Below are 23,037 nucleotides of genomic sequence, written 5' to 3'. Positions count from 1 at the left end.
TCCTGCTGTGGTTCATTTAGCTTCTGCTTTAAGTACTTTGAGAAAATGCCATACATAATGCATTTTTATTCAATGGTGATTTTTTTGGTTCTAAATATATTATTTCATTTGTTCAGGAAACTCCCTACGCCAATGTACAACTACAACTGTTCTTTAACTTGTAGTGCTGAGGGCTGCTAGGGGAACTAGGGCTTAAGTGACTTTCTCAAGACCATAGAGTCAGGCTATATCACAGGCAGGACATGAATCAGATCTTCCTGACTCTCAGGTATTCTATCTTCTATGCAACACTGCCTTTCTTTATAGTGACACTTTTTAATTATCTATGGTGCCTTTACGCATAATTACAGTTTCTGTGCTTAGCACTCTTAAATATATATTTGTATATATATACACATACATATATATTTACTCTTGCATTGTCTCTGAGATCATGATTACCAGGTTCCTGGTTCATTATCTATCTATCCACCTATTTCTCTATCCATTTATCTATTCATCTATCTGTTCATTTATTTATTCATCTATCTATTCATTTATGTATTCATCTATCATCTATTCATCTATTTAATGATCTGAAATGTAATACATTCTTTACCAACCCTTACTTTAACTTCATGAATTTCTATGTCCAAGTTTATTTTTTGTAGACAAAAATTGTTGCATTTTGATTTCTGACCTATTCTATCACCCTCTTCTTTTAATGGGCCAAATTATCTCATTCATTTTCATGGTTATGATTGTTAGTTCCCCCCCGCCCATATACAATTACAGTGTGTCCTCCCTTTGTTCCTACTCCCCCCTTTGAAAAAGAGAATAAAGCTGGGCAGAGGGAATGAAATCAACCCTACATATCTTCACTTCAAAAAGTCTAACCGTATTCCTTTCTTCTCTTTATCCACTACATCACTGAATCTTATCTGTTTCATTCTCTCTCTCTCCTTGTCTTTCTGTCTCTCTCTCTCTCTCTCCTTGTCTTTCTGTCTCTTTCTCGCTTTCTCTATCTCTCTCTGTTTCTCTCTCTCTTTAACTCTCTCTCCTTTTGTAATAAACTTTTCATATTTGAAGCTTGTTTTGCTTGTGATTAGTTTCTCCCCAATTCTACATCTCTCATAGACTCAACAACTCCTTTTCTTTGTCCCATACTACTTCCCTATTTAATTCATTGCATTTACACACCACTCTGTTTCTCCTTACTCACTAAATCTTCCCATGTGTGGTCCATATTAGAATCAGGTCCATAAGACCCCACTCCATCCTTACCTCATATTTATATAGTCTACTCTTTTGTACCCCAATTGTGAAAAATAATTTTATACCTCTCCCTTCTCCTCCTTTCCTTTCTTTTCCCTTCCCCTGTTTTTTCCTTCCTATCTTCTCATCTTCTCACCTTCATTTGCTTCTTGATTTCCTCCCCTCCCCTCCCTTCCTCTCCTCTTCTCTCCTCTCCTGTCTTTTCCTTTCCTTTGCTTGTCTTCCCTTCTCTTAAAAAATGGGTCTGTTTTTATCTTTCTTTATTCCCTCATTGACCCTTAGACATAATGATTTTTCTGGCCTCTCTCCTACTTTTAGGACATAACCACTTGATTGTCATTTAGAACTTTCAAGTTGTTTAAACTCTACTGTATATTCGAATAAGGTTAGAGGATGAAAAGAAAATTTAAATGTGCAATTGTAAAAAAAAGATTGAATTGTGTAACATGAAAAGACTTATAAACCCTTTAATCTAAATGTATATCTAGATATAATTAGATACATCGCTTTCATTTTTCTCACTTAAAAATATCCCCTTTCTTCAGGCAATGGTAATATAAAAAAGAAGAAGATCTAGAATTAATAAATATTCTAAAGATGGCTCTAATACACACCAAATACAAGAGAAAAAATTGAAGGAGAAAATATGAGGGGACTACAAGGGATGAGGTAGAAGAGGAAGCAAAAAGGGTAGATTATAAATATGGAATATAGCTTCATGATAGCTCCCTTTACTTATAGAAAACCATTCTTATACTTTAACAATAAAATATAAGTTTATTAAAATATCTACTATGTGCAACTGACTCCAAGTTTATCAGCTTTGGTGAATAGGATCACAGTAGTGCTTTTAAATGAAAAAGGGAAGTCCTGAGGAGAGAACATATATTTAGAATTAGAAATGACCACATAAATAATGTAGAATGACCTCTTCATTTTACAGCTGAGAAAACTGAGCGAGATGGAGAGATTAAGTGATATGCCCAAAGTCATACAATATTAAGTATCAATCAGGATTTGAACGTGGATCATCTGATCTGACTGCAATATCCAGTACCTTTTTTCCTACTATGTATGGTTACAGAATACGATGAGTTTGCTCTTGTACATTTCAAGTCAAAGCAAAAAGAACCAAGTGGAATATATCTAATAGTTTGAAATAAGGAAATGAAACTCAGAGGAATGCTAGGACCTGGATAATAGATTTAGAATTAATTTGAATGCGTGATAAAAATAAAGTCATGGGGTCAGATAAAGAGCGTACAGCTCAGATTCAGTCTAGCTCAGATTCTGTTTAGCCCGCTTGTCAATACAAGCATCACAAATGGGAGACTTCTTAAGAGTCAAGCCAATATGATGGATCTTAAATAAACTTTGTTTTTCTTTGGATAAAAAAATACAAAGAATATACAACGAGGAGATCAGAGGGTGGAAGAGAGAGTTTTTGAGTATACCCACACTTAGAGAGGAGCAATTGGAAACAGAAGGAAATTGAATATTAGCACAAGAGACAGCCAGGAGAAGAATGAGGATGGACAAGAGATTATTAAGAAAAAACTGGTCAAAAGTATCAAATCCTGAAGAAAGTTCCTAGAAGATGAAGACAGAGAAATAAAAGTAATTGGATTTGTCAATGAAGAGTTTGGTGGTGACCTTGGAGAGAAGAGTGGTGGAGAGAAGCCAAATAGGAAAGGTCTGAGGAATGAGTGAATGGTGAGGAAGTATAAGTGGTAAAAACAGACTATTCTTTTTTTTTTTTTGATGTGTAGCAGCAAAGGGAAGATAGAGTGAATAATAATTTTAGGGGGTAGCAAGGGAAGAATTTTGTTTTGAGATGGGGGGATCAGAGCATGCAGGTATAAGGAAGGAAGGAAGGAAGAAGACAAAAGAATCATCTCCATAGAAGACAAATCCATAGAAGTGGATAAGACTGTGAAAGGATTGGTGGGATGATGGCGGGAGCAAAGTCCCAGAGAAGAAGGGAGGAGAAGGAAACAAGTCGAAGATTAGCCTGAGCAACGAAGAAGACTACCTCATGCTACAGAGGTGAGGGAACTTCAGAAAGCAACATCAAAATGAATGATTTCATTCCAAAATCAAATAAGGTTAAAATAAAAGGAGGAAATAGGAACCCAAAAATCAAAAGGGAGATAACTTTTTATAATCTCATGAAAAAAATTTAATTTTTTAATTAAATCATAGTAATTTTCTTAATGTACAGGTCTAACCCCAATACTCCCTTCCTTAAACATAAAATGCTTTATGGGAAATAAAATAGGAAAAACCTTTACTTAGGGTACAAGGGAAGATAAAAATATGGAAAATGATCCCCTATGGCTACCTGAATGAAATACTAATTCCTTAGCCTGGCATTCAAAGTCAATATTCTGGCTCCAATCTACATGTCTAGTTTTATATCATGATTAAAGTTCATAAATCAGATCAAGTGGATCACTTCTTGTTTCCTAGTCCCATCTTGGTCTTTCCTGGAACTGACTTTTCATTTTCCTTCTTGTATGCCTAGAATATCCTCCCATTACCCACTCACCTCACCCCACTCACAACTCTGCCTATTAAAATCCTTCTTTTTCAAGACCCAGCTTAGGTGTCAGCTCTTTCATGATGCTTCCCTCATCTTTCCGGATGTAGGTGAATCATCTCTCCTTTAATTTCTCATGCCTCTTTATTCCTTGTTTTCTATGCAATATTTTCTCATTTATATTATAGTTATCTGTTTTCAAACTTCATCATCCTAGTAGATTAACATCCTTAAAAGCCTATAAAATGTCATTTCATCTTGGTAGCCAAAAATAGTGCCTTCCATAGAGAAGACACTTAATAGTAATTAGTTTGTTGAATTCTATAATCCATGCCAAGTTTCATGAAAATAAGTGTTTATAACACGAATCATGCCTTTGTTTTTATTCTAAGGCATTAAATCTGTTTGTGTTGAGACTAATAAAAGTGTAAAACAATTTGGATAATGAAGAAAGTTGTTAACATCACATTGTGGCTAATTTTTGCCTGCTACTATGAGAGAATACATTAATTTCCATGCCTCACATCTAGAAATTGAGTTGCAAGAGAATGTGTTTTTGCATAAGTAAAGGGAAAAATTGAAATGTTTTGTAGCAAAATGTCTTGGAGTTCTGCATTTCAAACAGTCATGAAGGTGCCCACTGATCTAAAGGATAAGTATAGCACTTGTCAGAAAACTACAACAAATGACGATTTGAAAACAAGGACATTATCCAGTGGAAAGAATCTCAATTTCACATTGTTTCCAGGTTGTGAGAAATACAAACTCTTCCAAGTGGATGGCCATTTGGAAATTTAGGATGACCCTGTAACTTCCAAAATGACCATGACAACCACAGTAGAGGGCAGAACAAGGAAGATGAATGTACTGATTTTTTATTTATTTGAAATCAAATTTGATTGTATTTGAAATTTCACAACTGGAACTTTTCATTTGGGAAGCAACAGGCATAAACTGTTAGGATGGATTTGGAATCAGGAAGTCTAAAGGTCAAGTCTTGACTGATACATAGTGTGTGACCATGACCATGAGCAAGTGTGTTTGCCCTTCATTGCCGAAGAAGACCATGCCATCAGAGAAATGATGACATGACTTGCACTTGACTTTGTTTTGAGTGAGGGAGGGCTGTGCAGGTCACCAGCCTCACTTCTCCTCCAGAGCCATCTGAATCCAGTGACCAGATACTCATCAGGATGACTAGAGATGACCCAGGATGAGGCAATTGGGGTTAAGTGACTTGCCCAAGGTCACCCAGCTAGTGAGTGTCAAGTGTCTGAGGGGAGATTTGAACTCAGGTCCTCCTGACTCCTGCACTGGTACTCTATCCACTGCACCACCTAGCTGCCCCCCATGAGCAAGTACCTCAAGATCAAGGGAGTGTGTATTTATTAAATGCCTACTGCATGCCATTGTGCTTATTATTTTATTTGATGCCCATAACAAGTCTTTGAGATAAAGCTATTACCATCCTCATTTTATAGCAGGAAACTGAAGCAGACAGAGGTTAAATGACTTATCCAAGGTCTACACAGCTAGTTAAGTGTCTGATGTTAGATTTGAACTCAGCTTGACCTTCTGAGAGCCCCAGTCAATTCTTCAACATAATAGTTCCACACCTTACTGATCTGAACCTTAGACTGATGAAATTACAGGTTCAAACAAAAGCAAACAAAAGCAGACAAACAAAACTTTTCATTTACTTCAAGAGCAACAGTAAAGTTAAAACTAACAAAAGAAATTTGGTGGTCCACTTCTGCTAAGTTCCAGAGAATTCTAAAGTAATTTTTGTGACTCTGAATTCCCACTTGCCCTTCTGCTCTCCATTCTCCAATTCTCAAAGATAAAACCTCACAAGCACCAAAGGGTAATCTGAGGAATATCTAATTAAGAAGCCTTAGATGCAACATATCACAATAGTGCTAGACACATAAAAGTTACTCAATAAATAGTTATTTATTAAATACCAGTGTACTCTAAGAAAGGCAAGAGAAGGGTAAAGTTATTAGAGAATTTACCTTTCCATGACTGAAAAACTTCACATTTTATATAATATATTAACCAAAATGGAAATAGCTTAAAAAAAAAACACAATGTTGCCATTATTTGGGCTTGAAAGTCCTTTGAAAAATTCTATCCCACAGACTTCTCTAGAATCATTCTTATGAATAGTTACATATTTCATGGCAATACACATTTTATATAAACCTTCACATTGTTAAGTCATTATATTGCATACTCTGACTGTAGCAAAGGTAGGCAATTAGAAATGGTCCCAAAGCTCTAAGATTGCAATAGGGCAGGGAGGGAGATCCTTTTGGGAGATTTCCATTGGCTTGCCATTACTGAATTTTATAGTCTGCTCCCTCATTGTTTTCTGAGACACGACTTTCTATGGTCCCCATCACAGTAATGTATATGTCTCTTAATCCAACACCAACATTCTGCCCAGAGGCATGTGCCCAGGGTTAAGGACACTTGACTATGTCTTAAAGGTTCAGGTCAGACTCTCTGAGATCTCATTTTTTCTAAGGGGCAATTGATCCCCTCTCTAGGCACAACTTAAACAAGAGCATCTTCACCACCACAAATGAATTTGTTCTAATTAAAAAATTCACAATTATGGCTCTGTGCATACTTATAATGAATCAAAATTCACAATATTTTTGAAACACAAAATAGTAATAGGGGTGCTATAATTAGTTTCTCAGAAAGTGTTAAACCTCACGTGCAGAAACTAGCTTATTTGGCAGATGCAATCAACATAAATGCAAGACTTAAAAATAACTTAAGTATTTTTATTTGGTTTACATGCAGTGAGTCTTTAAAAAGTCAATGAACATTTTCACCATTAGATTTAATGAATATATTTTATTTTATTTTTAAACTTGCTGTTAACTAAGTAAAGATGTTTTCAATTGAAAGGTATTTTCAAACTCATTATGTGTATATGCATATATATGCACATTTATAAAAACACAGATATACATATATATGCTTTTCAAATTAGTCTGTCTAAAATGTGTATAGAGACATATATAATGAAAGAGAACATTTTTTCAGAAAAGGATGTAATGTAATTTTTAATAATTTATCCTTTTTTTTCAATTATCACATGGATCAGGAAGGGACTTGAGATGCCTACAAAAACAACTCCCGTATAAGAATTAAAAAACTGAGGCACAAAGTGGTTAAAGTAGCTTGGTCACTCACACAGTTATTAAGTAACAAGTAGAATTGATACCTAGGCCTTCCTGACTCTAGGTTCAGTGAATACCTTTTCTACTGTGCAATGATACTTCTTGCAACCTCTCTATCCACTAAATATTGAGTAATTGATAGAAAAATTTTAAGTTAAATTACACCATAGTGTCAAACAACTATTAAAATGACACTAAGCATAAATCTGTTTTATCATTTTGTCTTCATTTATTTTAAAGACTTCTTATACTTAGAACAAAAAATGAGCCTAGGAAAATAAAAAAAACCCGTAAAAACAAAGAATTTATTGAAAACACTTGTCAAAATATATGAAGAATAAGAGTAAAATATTTTTAAAAATACAGATATCAGGAATACTTGTTTTTTAAAAACATTTTAGAAATAGATTTTCTCCCTCTACCAACACTCAGTAATTGTTATTTTATTTTGTGGACAAAAGAATATGAAAAAGAAAAAAAATCTTAAATTTTCAGCTTATAAAGGATGCTTATCAACCATAGGCTTGGCATTTTGAGAAATATAAATCATGACTACCCTGATAGCTCTCTTACAAAATTAAGCTTTCTGTTACTAACATAAGGATAACCACAATTCAGAAAGAAGTTAAAATCTAACTTTCTTCCATTGCAGGGAAAATGAAGTTGCTTTTTCCCTGTAATGATGTTTCCCGACTGTCCATGAAAATCAAAACTTGCTTTAGAGCTCTGTATTGCTATGGCATCTCCTTCATGGGGATGCTTTCAACACTTTTCTGAATGACTGAGTTCTTTCATCTCACTGGACACAGCTGGGATTTGGAATACCAGGAAAGGGAACAGAAGGCATTTTTCCCCCCAGAGGTCAAAAGTGTACAGATCACATTGGTATTGTAGGAGCATCATTTTCATGCATTAGTACACACACACACACACACACACACACACACACACACGTGCACACACGTGCACTCCATTTTCTTCTTTGTAAAATGGGGATAATAATGTATGTTCTATTGAGCGTGGAACAGGTCATAAAATTCTAGTCGTCTTGCAGGTTGTTACAAGGACCGAACAAGACCATAGCATTTCTATAGGGAGGACACTTTGGAGATCATTCAGTCCAATACTCTCAGTTTGGGTAAAGTGATTTACCTGAGGTCACTTAGCTAGTAAGTGGGAGAACTGGGATTTGAGCTTCAATCTCTTAAAATTAGATTGATCTTTCAAGAGTCCTATGCAAACACACATGATTTGCTTTTTAACTGTAAAGGGATATACAAACATCCCTGTCTTTTCCTTTTCCACTATATTCTTAGCATTGAGGTCAGAATAACCTTCATAATGCATAGGCTAAATCATATCACTTCACTTACTAAAAACTTTTTCTCATTGTCAATAGAATAAAATCCAAATTCCCTAGCCTGGAAGTGAAGGCCCTCTGCAATCTGGCTTCAATCTATTCTCCCATCCTAATTTTAGTCTCCTCCTCTGTTTCATCCCTTAGCCACATATCCTACACCAAGCCACAGTGAACAAGCTCCCCAGGATGTCCTGGACTTTTTCTACTACCCTCACATGGCCATATAATTCTCCCCATCACCCCAATGCTGCCTCAGATGTTGACATCCAACCAATCTTTCATGACCTAGACCCACTGTCATAAAGCTTTCCCTGCTTCCTCCAAAGAGGAGGAATCTCTCCCTCTCCTAATTTCACAGCATTGGGAAATTCTGTGATACATTTATCATAATATAATTTTTACTTACATTTTGATTTTCTTTCACTGGAAAATTTATGACTGAAACTTTTAATTTCTTTCAAGACTGATAGTAAAATTGGAAAAAAGGAAATGAGTATGATAGTCTACTCCTACTAAATGCCACAGACTTTTCAAGTCACTTTTGCAGACCTGAATTTCTTGACTTCATAATCCCCCAAAGACAAAACAGTCAAAGGGGGAATGTGTAGCTAAGTGGTTTTCTAAAACTAAACTCAAGCTCTCAGGGAATGGGGAACCTGCGGCCTCAAGGCTTGTGGACTTATCCTTATTGCATTATAAATTTCTTGAAGACAGGGATTATGCCTAGCATGTTTGAATGTTTTTCTCAGGGGCAAGTCTAATGTGTTGCACATAAGACGGTTCTTATACAAATGAATGGAAGTATGTACAAATAAATGAAAAGTTTTAGTACTTAATGGGTTTTTCTGTCAGCATATATACATCAATTAAATGCACCCTGTAGATGCATAGGGTATACCCAAAATTGACTAGGAGAAGAATAACAGCTTGGGCTCCCTTTGGGAAACTTCACAGAGCTTATTATAATTACTCCAAGCTTCTTCCTGAAACAAAGGCTCATCTAACATTAGTATTCTTCCACTGATGCTGAAATTCATAAAGTATTACAGTCTCTGAAGAATTAGAATTATGGGTTTCCCAGGAAGCTATGAGGAGGCATATGATGGAAGCTATAATGTATTTCCAATGAAGAACTGTGAAGAAAGAGTAGTGTAAAAATAATGGACAAAGAAATGTAGAATGAGATATATATTCTCAGAAATGGCCAATGGGTTGATTTATTTTTCTGGACTTTACATATCTGTTAAAAAGGAAGGCTTCTATGTGGAGGTGGGTGACGGTGATGATAGCTTAATGGGAAGTAAGAAGTATACAAAAAAAGAATATTAATAAGACATTGTTTTTAAAGAGCAGAAAAAAGTAATGAAATATAACAACGAACCCTAAAAGACAGAACAACTTTACTACTTTATTAAATTTACTACTTCATTAAATGTAAAACATATACATCCTATATGTGTATGTATATACATATACCTGAACAAACTAATGGGTGTTCATTTTCTAATGTAAACTTGCTTTTTCTTTGTATATGGATGTCTTTATGTTTGTTGATCATTGCTGAGTTCATAATAAAAAAAGGAATTTAAAAAATAAATGTCATGAGAAAGTTATAGGACCATAATTTATGCAGCAAGCCTTGAATAGCAAAAGGAAAGGATAACCAATGAATGGCCTCCATGTTCCACCGAAAGTCAAAAATATCAAGAAATGTAGAGAATGGCCTCTGGTATATTGGATGGACCTTTGTGGAAGTCCATGGACAAGATTCACACACAGTATGAGAAGACACAAACAGAACGTAGAATACAGATTTAGAGCTGGAAGAGACTTCAGAATTCATTGAGATGAAACATTTACCCATCCCCCTCCCCACTCCACTCGTTTTAGAGATGAGTTAACTGAATCCCAAAGAGGTTTACTCATTCAGGTTGTTTTCAGTAAGTGACAGAGTCAGGAATCCAAATACAGAACACTCTGGATCCAAATACAACACACTTTCCACTGCATCATGCTGTGTTTTGATCTGCACCTTTGGAATAGTATGTACACCGAAGAGATTACAGATACGTCAAGGTAAGTATCAAAAAAACTAATTAGCCATCACATAGCCTAAGAAAGACTCTAAATGCTCCAGACCCTAAAGTCTAGGGATTATCTTAACTGTACTTTAATAAAACTATTTTTCACATACTACCAACTTGGCTATTTTGACTAGACTATTATTAGTCAGTTTAGTCAAAATGGTTAAATCAACTGCACATACAGACAGCCTTTGGAAGAACTCAGATGGGTCTGGGTAAAGCCTGTTGGTAAAAATCCACTACAGAATTATAGAATATTAGGCCTTGAGGTATCATTCATATCATGCCCTTGATGAATGGGGAACATGAAACAAAGAGTAGCAGGGCCAAGGCTAAAACCACATCTTCTGGCCTAATTCAAAATGGTTTCCATGCTGTTCTAGTTATTTGCTCATTCGGCTAAAACTAAGTTCCTTCCTCCCATTCTATTCATATGTCTACTTTCAACAAAGGAAATTAACTAATAAATGCTCTGAAATCCTGAAGATCAATACTCAGTGTCTTCAAAATATCAAGTCCTTACTAGTCCAGCACTATTGGACTTTTCAAGTACTTGATGCTGTCTTCAGTGAGAAATCTGTGTTTAGGTTTGGTTAAGGAATAAAAAAAATAGCATTTTTTTCCTTATATAAGAAAGCTCAGCAATAATGAATTTCATCATTTAAGAAATATCAATATCAATTTTGTTGAAGACAACGTAACCGATAACGTATCAACAGGAAAAAATCATAGTATCTGGATTGGAAACCATCAAAATACTAAAGATAAAACCAATTCTCAATCTTCTTTTTCCCATCTTCCCAGTAAAAATTCATAAAGTAGAAATTTAAAGGAGTAACATGAAAATTTCCTTTGATTGTTAATTGATGAGAGATTATTTTCATACTGAATATAACATGAAACAATTGCATGTAACCATAACCCACCTGCTGAAAACTTTCAAATTTTGAAGAATTTTATTGTAATTCCTAATAAATAATCATTTATAATGATGAGAATTTTTGCTTAAAAATTTAATTGAAAACTGAAAACAAACAAACTTGATGGCCAGTTATTCACTCATGGATAGAACAAGCTATCCCAGTAAAGTGGGGATTTCTAGGAGCAAGGTTCTCAAGTCATCCAGTGGTCATACGACTTGGTTTGGTCAGAGACACTGAGAAATCCTAAGGCTTGATGCATGACTCTGAGCTAAGAGTGTATATAGCACACACAGCTTTAGATTAGAGAGGACATTATGATATAATGAAATCCACACATAAGCCTGGGTCCCCAAAAGACCTGTCTTCAAGTCCTGAATTTTCCATTTTTAAGTTATGTGAACATGAGCAAGATACTTGACCACTCTGATCATTAATTTACTCAGCTGTGAAATGGGTTGCCACCCTTTATAATACACAGTTGCTGTGAAGAAAACGCTTCATAAACTTTAAAGAGCTATATAAAAATGAATTATCATTATAATCTATGTCTCAAAGGGTTTTATTGGAAAATACTACTGTGATTTTAATTAGTATTATTTATGATACATTTTCTGCCACTGATCCAAGGGCTCAATAGTTGACTTTATTAGATCTATATAACAATTTTAACTAAGGGTATAAAAATTTCTGAGCAATGTTTTAAATCATTTTCCTTCACTATCTATTATTTGGTACAAGTAGAGCTTAAGGAACCTTAAAGGCATTGTTCAAGTTCACAAGACAAATTAAGAGGAAGAAAAACCGGTGGATTCCATCTGCAACAGTGAAGTACCACAAACCCTAATGTCCTGAATAACTGACTTTGTAGTCAGTATAAATATTAACCCTCTAGTACTGGAAATGGGTTCAGAATGCCATAGGTATTATTTCTATTCTCATTTATTGGAGGTGGGTTTATTCAAAGGCAGAAAATTTTCCCATAGCAGCACTTGTGTGGTTGGGAATCTTTTCCAGATCCATGTTTTCAAGGAGGAACTTTGTGGCAAAATGATGGAAATCTGTGTCCTATATAACAATAGTGATATTGGGTTAGGAAGTAATGGCAATAAGGGCTAGGAGAGATGGAAGAATGAACATAATTGTACATGAATGAGTTAACAAAAAAGTCATCATTCTCAGAGTAAATTATTAAAATTTAGCCCAGGAAGCAATTTTGTGGATGCCTTCAACATTAGCTCAGGAATTTCAGAGACACATCCACCTTGTTTTACAGATTGGTAAACTGAGACTCCGAAAAAGTAATTTGCCAAAGTTTACAAAGACAGTAACTAAGTCAAGATGTGAAGCAGGTCATCTCTAACTTTAGATCTTGCATGCTTTTTGTTATATTATTTCACTATGTATTCAAACATTCCTATATTTTAGATAAGAAAACTGAGCCCTGGAGAGGTCAAGTGACTTGTTTGTGGTGACGTTGCCAACTGATGACAGAGAACTGGGACCAGAGATCAGATGCTTCCATTAAAGACTAGATCTAATGTTCTTTTAACTGAATCACAATGCCATATTATTTATGTCAATAAAAGCTTTATGGGTCATCCTACCAGGAATGCAAATGGTTTTGGGGACTTGGGCTTTTTTCAAACCTCTCTGAATTCTGGATTCCTTATTTACACAATTCTTAGAGAGCTGTAAGCCTGCTAAGATGGTTGCAAGCAATGTAGCAATTCACTAATTATTCAGTTTACCATTGAATACCTAATGTATTTGAAATAGTCCAGATGAAAAGCCTTAGCTCTCTTTTATAGAACTTTTCTATATAAAATATTCAAACTGTACTTCTTTAAAAGATATTAAAACCTTTAATTAATCATAGCCATAAAACGAACTTATTCCCAAGCAGGACAATCATATATATATATATACATATATATATATATATATAAAATATATGCATATGTGTGTGTACTATATATATATATACACTCATTTAATGCACAGAAATACACATATATAAAACTATGGATAGTTATATAACTATAGTTACATGCGTATGTGTGTTAGATGGATAGATGTGTATACACAAACATATCTGTGTGTATGCATATATATATATGTACACACACACACACACACACATACACACACATAATTTGTTCTCTATAAAGCTAGACTGTGAGCTCCTTGAAAACAGGGACTGTATTTTGCATTTCTTTGCATTCCTAGCACTCAGCACAGTGCCTGGCGAATAGTAAACTCTTAATAAATGTTTATTGACGGACTGACAAGGCTGTATTGCTATCACCTTCACATTCCCATTTAAGTAACTTCTTCATAGATTGATTGATGGAAATTTTTAAAAAATTACAAAGCAAGGAATTAGCCCCTTGATGACTCAATGTGAAAATTAAATTAATTAGCTAAATGGGCCTCCTAGTTTCTGTCATAACTATGTGGCTGCAGTGAATTAAAATGTGACAAATTTGAAGAAAAAAGCTAGATAAGCAGCCTGAAATACGAAAATTCAGACATTTTTAATTTGTTACATTTTGTACAATGAACACATCAGTTTGCTCTTATATGCTACAGTGGTGATTAACAAAGAAATTACACTAGTAATAATGTTAAATTTTTGTTGTAAAGGAAAGGAAGTGGGGTTAAATTAAGATGTTAAGTACCTCAATTAGATAATGGAATTTGACTCTTCCCCTTTTTTTCCTCTCCCCTCTCACCCCAAAGTTTGGGGCATTTTCATATGTAACCTTAAAATTCCAGGTTGCCTCAAATAGATTTCTCTTCCTACAAATAAAATTAATTTGGTAAAAAAGACTAAATAGAACAGCAAAGGAAGCTAAGGCTAATGATCCAGAGGATAAGTTCCATATGTTCCTATAATGTTGCTACAGTAATTATCCAATTTAGGGGAAAAGATGGGTCACAGTGGGAAGATCTAGAAAAGGAAAATATTGGGGGATTAACAAATTCCCCATCATTTTGATTTTTTCATCTTCTGTCATATATCTCCATGCAGTGTACTTGGTGGAAGATATAACTATATCTATGTATACCAGTAGAGATTCTGCTGGAATATGAGAGAAGTTGTTGATATTAATAAAATGACAAAATTCTTCAGACATGGATTTCTATTCTCAGACACATCACAGAAATCACAGCCATGTACTTTATACCTAACCTACCTATTAGCAGCTGCATTGTTAGCATTTGAATATCGCACTAATATCTAATTTTGTTAATCTCTTTCATCCTAACTATGGTTTAAGTAAAGTCTTGAGTGGACTTCCTCCCTGGCTAGTTTCCTTCCAAACCTGTGTCCCATGATTCTATAACAAATAGTCTTTGCTTTGACTTGAACCTGGCTCACACCTAATTCAGACTTTGGCAGATTAATTAGCAGTCAGGGAGGCTTTGCTAAATGGAATGTTCCCACTGAAAGCAAACTTGGTCGATTTACTTTCACCATTTTCAGAGGCAGATCTGTTTCTGAATGAAATGTCCTCAAACTGCATTGTATACAATGTCTATGGGAAATTCCCTAGATATGCAACACTAGAGGAGATTCCAGACTAGTCTTATCACAAAAATAAACAAATGAATCATGCTATATGAAAATGTCTGATGAAGCAAATATATTTCACTATTTTCAATCCATAAATTATTGCCCCTAGCATGGAACTGATTAAATAAGTACTCACCAAGCACTCCTATAGCATTGTGTTGGGCACTGGAGATAGTGGAAATAGTAAAAAGATGTATTTTTTATAATTACATGCCCCCCCTTTCCTCCCAGCACACACAGGCAAAGTTTAAAGTCTATGCTTTTCTCAGCCGGGATTTTTTCTCTCTTCCTCACCATCAGGAACATGAATTTGTGTGTGTGGACATGGTTAAGGTGTCTCCACTAATTCACCACTGGTTTTTGCCTCCTGTGGTTCATCTGAGTGAGTATTCTCTGAGATCAGATAGTTCCCAGTTTCCCAAAAGTAAAAGAAAAGCCCTTATAAAGCAGCTTAAAGGTTAGGAAGCAGCAGCTAATAAGACCTAACTCTGGGCTACCACTTGACCCAAAAAGATGCTGTGATTTATCAGAGAAGATGCCAGTGAAGACTTATTACTGACAGGCTTCTTTGTTTCACTAGACAGGAGTGAAAGATAGAGCAGAGGAAATGGAGGAGCTGTAGCTATGCATTTGCAATACACAAAGTCCTTGTTTTCCCACTAGGCACTGCAGAATAGCAATTGTCCATTCACAGCACATCCTCTGCATTTCAGAGCTAATATTTTTGCAGTCCTTAACTTAGTACATTAGAGTCTAGTGCACTTAATTTTTTTTTAACCCTTTGTGATTCACTGAGTGAGCTGTACCCTGCCTGGTACTGCTGCTTACATGACCTGATTTTAAAGGCTTCTGTTCTCTGAAGTTCAGAATGGAAACCAAATAAATAAATAAATAAAGCGAGTGCTATTTTGCAAGCACAGTAACATATTTAAATAGTTTTGCCTTATTTATTATTGCATAAGTGTGTGATGGGGGTAGGATCACTCCCTAAACATTACCATCCCTTAGTTGATACATATTTACCATGCATTACTTGAATTTCACCGGATGGATTTAATATTAGGATAGGTTTTTTTAAAGCAAAGTCCCTAGCAACAGTGTCTCCCTCAACACATATTAATACTGTGCCACTGAAACCAATGATTCTAGTCCTGAGTTAACAATCATCCCAGATTCCTGCAGTACTTACTGTGTTTCTTATACTTGTATGTATGCACTCTCTGTCCTATACAGAGATGTTTACTGTAACACTGCAATAGTTATTCAGGCCAGACCACATGATGGATTGGATCTATATGTCATTAAAAAGCCATCCGGCTCAATCATTTCAGTCCCTAATTCAATTTCCTACTCTGTCTCCAACTATTGTAGGAAAGGACTATTTGCAAATTTGTGGTATGAGAAAGGAAGCTGCTTTTTCTATTTCTTTTAAATAAATAAACCATTTGTCATACACGAAAATGGTTGGATCTTGCCTTTTGACTTATCCATTCAAAACATACTGAAAATGCAACAAGGTGAGGAGATGAAATCTGACATCAGGTTAATTATTCTGACACACTTTTTGAAGGCTGGTTGTTCTCTGTCTTAGAGCCCCCATCCCCTTCTTTCCATTCCAAATTTAAGCTTATGGCTGCAGTGAAAACCCCCAATCAATGGGGGGACACCTCTTGCTTCCCCATTTTTTCTTGTTGTGAGCCTCCCCCACCTCACTCTTCCCCCCTCCCCACTTTTTCCCCCACCCCAACTCCCTTCCCTTCCCCCTCCCCAGCAAAGCAAAGAACTCAACTCCAGGGTTTCTGCTGTTGCCTTTGAAAGAGACCTTCCAGGAGGGAAGTCACCCCTTTTCCTCCAAGAGGGTTCGTAGGGCTGCTGCCAGCATCTCCCTTGACCCCCTCTCTCACTTGGCCAAGAATCTTCCAGAAAGGGTTAATTCAGGGGCAAGTAAAAATGTTCCAGTCAGTTTGCATGGGGGTGGGGAGGGGGGAGAAGGAAATTCAAAAGCTTGTTGCTGTAGTAACAATCACAGGCAGAAGTGTGTGTGTGTGTGTGTGTGTGTGTGTGTGTGTGTGTGTGTGTGTGTGCAACCACTTAAAATACAAATGCAGCGCAGACCCCTTGCAGCCCCAGTTGTGTGACTCTCTCAAAAACAAACACACACGCATGAAGAATGCCGCCTGCAGTGGCAGTACGTACCTCAACCATTAAACAAGACATTTAACCATAGTGGCAGCTCTGTGACCTCGGGATGCCGTGAAATCTCGGAGCGGTGCTGCTCGTTCATGAAGACTTGTGCTGCAGGATCCAGAAACTTCATCCAGGATTAGGAGTAGAATGCAGGTTTAAAAAAAAAAGGAAGAAGAAGGAAAAAGAGAAAAGAAACCCGCAAGCCAACCAAAAGCCCGCGCGCACACGCACGAGATGGGAAGGAGCAGGGGAGGGGGCGAGGAGGCGCGGGGAGCGGGGTTCTCCCTCTCTCCTCTCTCTCTCTCTCTCTCTCTCTCCCTCCCTCTCTCCTCTCTCCTCTCTCCTCTCTCCTCTCTCCTCTCCTCTCCCTCTCCTCTCTCAGTCTACTTTTCTCCCAGGCGAGCGAGTGCTGGGCTTGGAGGGTGAGCCTTGGTGCAGTCCGGCTGCCGCCGCCGCCGCCGGGCCGCCGGGCTGCAGGGTTGCTGCCTGGCCCGCTTCGGTTCCCCAGCAGAAGGCCCTGCTAAGCTGGGAGCTGCTGCTGTCAGTGGCCACAGGCAAGGAAAGTCAGGGACCCAATCCGCTTCGGCACTGGTAGCTCTCACTGGAGTGGAGCCTTTAGTGTTTATGTTTCCTCATTTCAGGAGTGACGTCAAAGGCTTTAGTTTTTCCTCGGCATGTGCTATTAATTTTAAAGTACTGTACTATGGGAAGAATTTGGGACAGTGATTAGGCAGGATCCCCCACACACTAAGCAGCCCAGGAAGCCTTGGACACGTTTAGGTTTAAACTGTACGTGCGTAGAGAAAAACTCAGAGATAGGCAAAGGGACGGAAACAGAAATATAGGTACAGGACATCCATAATATATGTAAATACACATATACATAGAAACAGAAAAAGACAGGAGAATAGGCAGAAGCAGAAATACAGATACATACATACATATGTATAGAGATAATTATAGATATACATATGTACAGAGACAGAGACAGAAAAAGGCAGAGAGACAGCGATAGGCAAATAGGCAGAAACAAATATAGATGCATATAGACATAGAGAGAGATGGTTGTAGATATATACATATACACACGTATACATACAGAAAAAGGCAAATAGATATATGTATGTATGTGTGCATATACATGTGCACAGAGACAGAAAACTCAGATGCAGAGATAAGCAGAAACAGAAATATAGATATGCAGACATGTATGTATGCATAGCTATATTTCTCTATTTATCTGTTATCTATCTATCTAACTTTTCAGTGACCTTTTAGGTACAGACTAAGATAGGGGTCAAAGCAACAATTAAAAAAACCCTAAAAGGAATAACATCCTAGTTTACATCTATTACAGGTGAATGCATCTAGACACATCGACACTTCGCTAGTGTTGCTCATTTCATGAGCAACTGCATCTTCCCTTATTTTCTTCCCTAAATAAAGGGGATTATTTCAGAGAAAAATCCCCTGACAGGTAGGGAGAGGGCACAGAATCAGATGGCTGGGGTTCAAGCCCTACTTCTGATTCTACTGGCTTTGTGACCCTCAGCAAGTTATTGAACCTCTCTGAGAACCCTGACAACTCTGTTAAAACAGTAAGCTGTTGGATAGTCAGAGATGTACATTGATAGAGGGAGTATTCTTCAGTGGGAGTTCCTTCCACTAACAGAATCCCAGTCTAGTCCAAACACACACACACACACACACACACACACACACACACACACCACGTGTACACTTAACCTTGCTTAACAGGAAGTCAGCATGATGCCGTGGAAAGAGTATTGGGTTAGTAGTCAGAGTCTACTTGTTTAAATCTGTTGCTGCTACGTATAAGCTGTGTGACGTTAGGAGAGTCACTTCACTTCTTTGGGATAAATTTCAACTGTAAAATGAGGAAATTGTGTTAGATGACCTTTGAGATCCTTTCTGATTCCAAAAATCTATGAATTGTGCAAATCAGCTGAGGGTCTACATTACCTGGAGTGAAAATATGAAACAGAATATTTTTAGCTTCTGGTCATTTTTTTTCTGTCTTTCACTCATACCTTGAGATGGACAGTAACTTCTGAGCTGGGGAGATAGTGCAGGACAGAAAGGCCTGGTATGCTGTGGTCCATGAGGTCAAGAAGAGTCTGTCATAACTGAACATCTGAATAGCAATAATAGAATTATCCGAGCTAGGGGACTTTTATTATTTGGGACATATTAGCAATTTTCCCAATTACCCTATCACTCATATTTTATTAGTTACAGGATAATATTCCACAACGCGTATATAGTCCTCCCTTCAGGCCTCCCTGTTCTCCTCAGTTCCTTCTTCATAACATATACATCTTAGAAGCCACCACTCTAAAGTCATTTTCTTCCCTTTCTAATTCAACAGTCCTTTTCTTTAATAATGGACTAGAAATGAAGGAGAAAATTATATTCCTTGCTGTAACTTGTTATGTTCTGGATAATGGGTGCCCCAAATTATTCACAGATGTCTATCTACTTTTAAAATGTGCTCAAAAGTATTGTTGCTACTACCATAGTAGTGTGGCTAAGGTTTTGATTCTTAATCAGGGAAAACTGAGAAGACAATTGAATTCCCTTTTGACACATTTTTCCCTCTATGGCACCCAACTGCCCAGTGCCCTGGCTTTCTAGAACCCCAATAGTGGTATTCCATTCCAGGTGTCTGCTTGTAAAGGGCAGAATGCTAACAGCCAAACATATCTGTCAACCCTGCCAGTCATCAAAATTTCCTTGTCTCATGCCCCATTCCTTTGGAGTCCTGCTTTCTTCCTTCAACATAACAACTAGCTTTGTGATAAACTGAACTTTGCAAAAATGATAATGGCTGGTACTTTTATGCATCTGTTCCTTCCTGTGATGTAGATTGTAACACATCTACTTTTTCTCATCCTTCAGATTCTTGTCCATGTCCTTTCATGAATCTTCCATAGAGGACCTACCCAACGCATCAGAGCTTTTCTTGTAGCTTTTTAAACATTGTTCTTCCTCATCCCCACCCCACTTCCAGTACCACAACAGTCTTGGACCACCCATTTGGTTTCCATCCTTCTCACTACATGACTGATCCACCTATTTTTCATGATGCATTTTATAGGTTATGTCCCTTACATTCCTTACCTTTAAGTACTGTTGGAAATATACAGCAGCCTATTTATATCTGCCACGTGTCTCTTTATCACCCTTTCAGTCACCTATAATTTTGATTCTTTAGAGGTTATGGTGTTCATTATTCATCTTCCTTACAGTATCATAGGGAGAATGCTGGTATTAAAAATATGGAGTTTTGTGGCAATGAACAACTTGAAATTATTGAAAGGGTTGCGCAATTTCTTACATGTAGCCTAGCCTATTTTCTTCTTTCTTCTGCATAATTCTGGGTTTGGCTTATTGTTCATCTGTAGTACCTATCTAAGGGCTATGTCCTGATGGAGTAAAGGAGTGGCTGCCCAATCAGTTATGTGTCATATATTGGCTAATAGCCATATTTTATCAATTTATTTTTTTCTTCTAAATGGACTGCTGGGCCAATCACTTCTGACTGGTAATGTTTTCATTAAGGAGGATTTGTGGCATTGTAGTAGGATCATAGCTGGAATTGACCTTAGAATCCATTCAGTTCCATTCTCTCATTTTGTGAATGAGCAAAGTTAGGCCCAGGCAGGTTAAGTGATTTGCCCAAAGTGGCAGAGATGGAATTTCCACTGAGATCACCTGACTCCAAATCTACCACTTTTTCTATAGAACCACTTTTCCTCTCACAGTTATTCACGAACAGGAGCATCCCAGACACCACCATTTATAGAGAAAACCTCTTGCATTTTTTGGGACCATGCAGGATATCTTCCATAACAATGAAAGACACTTTTGGCAAGGATGTGTCCCATGTTCTATACTTCTGTTGATACTGTTGATCAGAGGATTATGAAACAAAGCTTTCCCTGCAGGCATCTACCAAAGAATCTTATATCATTTTAGCATCTACATTGGAGAGATAATGCTGGAAGAAATCCTTTAAGATTGTTTTCCTCTACTGAGTCAAATACTTTCTGTAACAAAAATTACTTTCAGTGAGATCTTGAATTCTCTGTTTCTTTTGGTTGAATTTGGCTATAAAGCAGTCTACTATAGAAAACTGCCTATATGTTCCCTCCACAAATTTTTACCAAAAAACCTTCTATGCCTTGTGTAGATTATTCTTACAAATTTTTATAGAGGTAAGAAAGTAGACCAGTGTATTGATTGTCACTAGTATCTTCTCGATCACCTTTTATTTTATAGAGGCTCATAATGTTATATACATTTTCCCCAGTTGTTCAATATTTTTCATCTTTAAAATATGGGAAAATTGATTTCTCAAAGTTTTCAAAATTTTGTTGTCACCATCACAGATTTCTTTAGTGTGAATTTATTCTTTTCTATCTTCTCTTTCTGGTTTCATCTTCTTAAGATGCTTTTCTGTTTCCCCATGGAAAACTATAGAATCACTAGCAAATCTATTCAATTCATACCTCTTTATGTCCTTCCAGTTCCATTTAAAAGTGTTCTTGGTGTGATCTGGTTTAGTACAGATTTATGTTAAACTTCCAGTAGATTCCACTCCTTTTTGCTGTTTTGTGAACTGCTACTACTTATAACCTTCCACCACTGTTGTCCATTTTGTGTTCTAAACTACCCTTGCCTTTGGCCACTCACAGATCTAATCCCCAAACTGAACAACATGGAAGCATTAGCCTGCTCAATTTTTTCTACCTAGAGTCCTCAGGCTACCTGATGATCTCTTCCCTCAGAGACTTGCCATATTTCTGCTGGATATAGTATGGACACCCAATCAGTTTTAGCTTTATGGAATTCAGAACTCCTAAACTCAAACTCATTAACAGTTTCAACCTCTCTTAGTAGCAGAGATTATTAATTATGTACAATCATGTCTAGCGATCTCTTCTTATACACAGATAAGAGGCTTGTGAGTAGTTTGCAATCTTTTGATACCTTTTGCTAATCTCAATAAATGACTTATAACGTATTTTTCCATTGTCATCTCTTGTGCCTATCTTCCATCAGCAGTAACTGAGCATCAAGGTATATGGTGACTTATTTTGAAGAATATTGTCAAAGTCCTTTTAGAATTTTCTACTAATGAGTAATTTGTTATTTTTCTAATGGTTTTGTTTGTTTGTTTTGCTAATGTTCATCCAGAACAGAAGAGTAAGAAAAAAGAATACAAGAAGGTAAAATGAGACTTCCTTATTGCTTTGGGCACATGATGGAAACAATTTTGATAAATGCTTATATTTTTTCTATAGGAAAAGACTGTGTGGCATGCCTCCATTTAGATGTAACTACATAATGTTTTCAAGTTTTATTTATAGTAAGAATACTGATATTGTTGTTCCCTCAGAAGCATATTAACCAATTGTGTATTGGACAATGAACTCAGATTGAGAGTACGTTGATAAATCAGTGTTGACAAAGCCAAAAACTATGATCCTTAGAACCTTCTCTCTTTTCCATAATACTTTGTCATAATGAAAGAAATAGAAGGGAGATATACAAGACTGGGGACTATTTGGGATTTCTCTTTGTTTTGTAGATGCATTTCATAGTGGATAACCTATTAGTAAGGAGCCTCTCTGTTTTTATCTAGTTCTGACCCTTGGACATCAGATACAGTCAGATACCAGGTCTATGCTCAGAGCCTTTCCAACCTAGTAGCACCTGCCAAAACTTGTGCTTTATTAGTATAGAGTTTAAGAACTCAGACTAGTCACATCAAGTGTAAATGAGGTCTCATAGAAGCCTCAGGAGGCAATGTCATGGTATGGTAGAGAGAGCAATGATTTTGGAATCAGAGGACCTCATTCAAAGTCTGCCTCTGATGATTATTACCCCTCT

General features: G+C 36.7%; 1 protein-coding gene across 1 annotated transcript in view; it reads right to left on the bottom strand.

The window, feature by feature from the left end:
• The window catches only part of PDE7B (phosphodiesterase 7B), a 453,333-nt gene extending 435,626 nt beyond the window's left edge, over window positions 1–17,707 (bottom strand). Inside the window, exon 1 of the mRNA XM_072637668.1 lies at window positions 17,131–17,707. Coding sequence (XP_072493769.1) covers window positions 17,131–17,151 — 21 coding nt within the window. The 5' untranslated portion in view covers window positions 17,152–17,707. The remainder of the gene's footprint in view (window positions 1–17,130) is intronic.
• Window positions 17,708–23,037: the final 5,330 nt, after the last annotated feature.

Source organism: Notamacropus eugenii, chromosome 2 (assembly GCF_028372415.1).
Source record: "Notamacropus eugenii isolate mMacEug1 chromosome 2, mMacEug1.pri_v2, whole genome shotgun sequence".
In the NCBI taxonomy this organism is placed as follows: domain Eukaryota; kingdom Metazoa; phylum Chordata; class Mammalia; order Diprotodontia; family Macropodidae; genus Notamacropus; species Notamacropus eugenii.
Note: the sequence above shows the minus strand (reverse complement) of the source record. Positions and strands in the feature narration are given on the sequence as shown.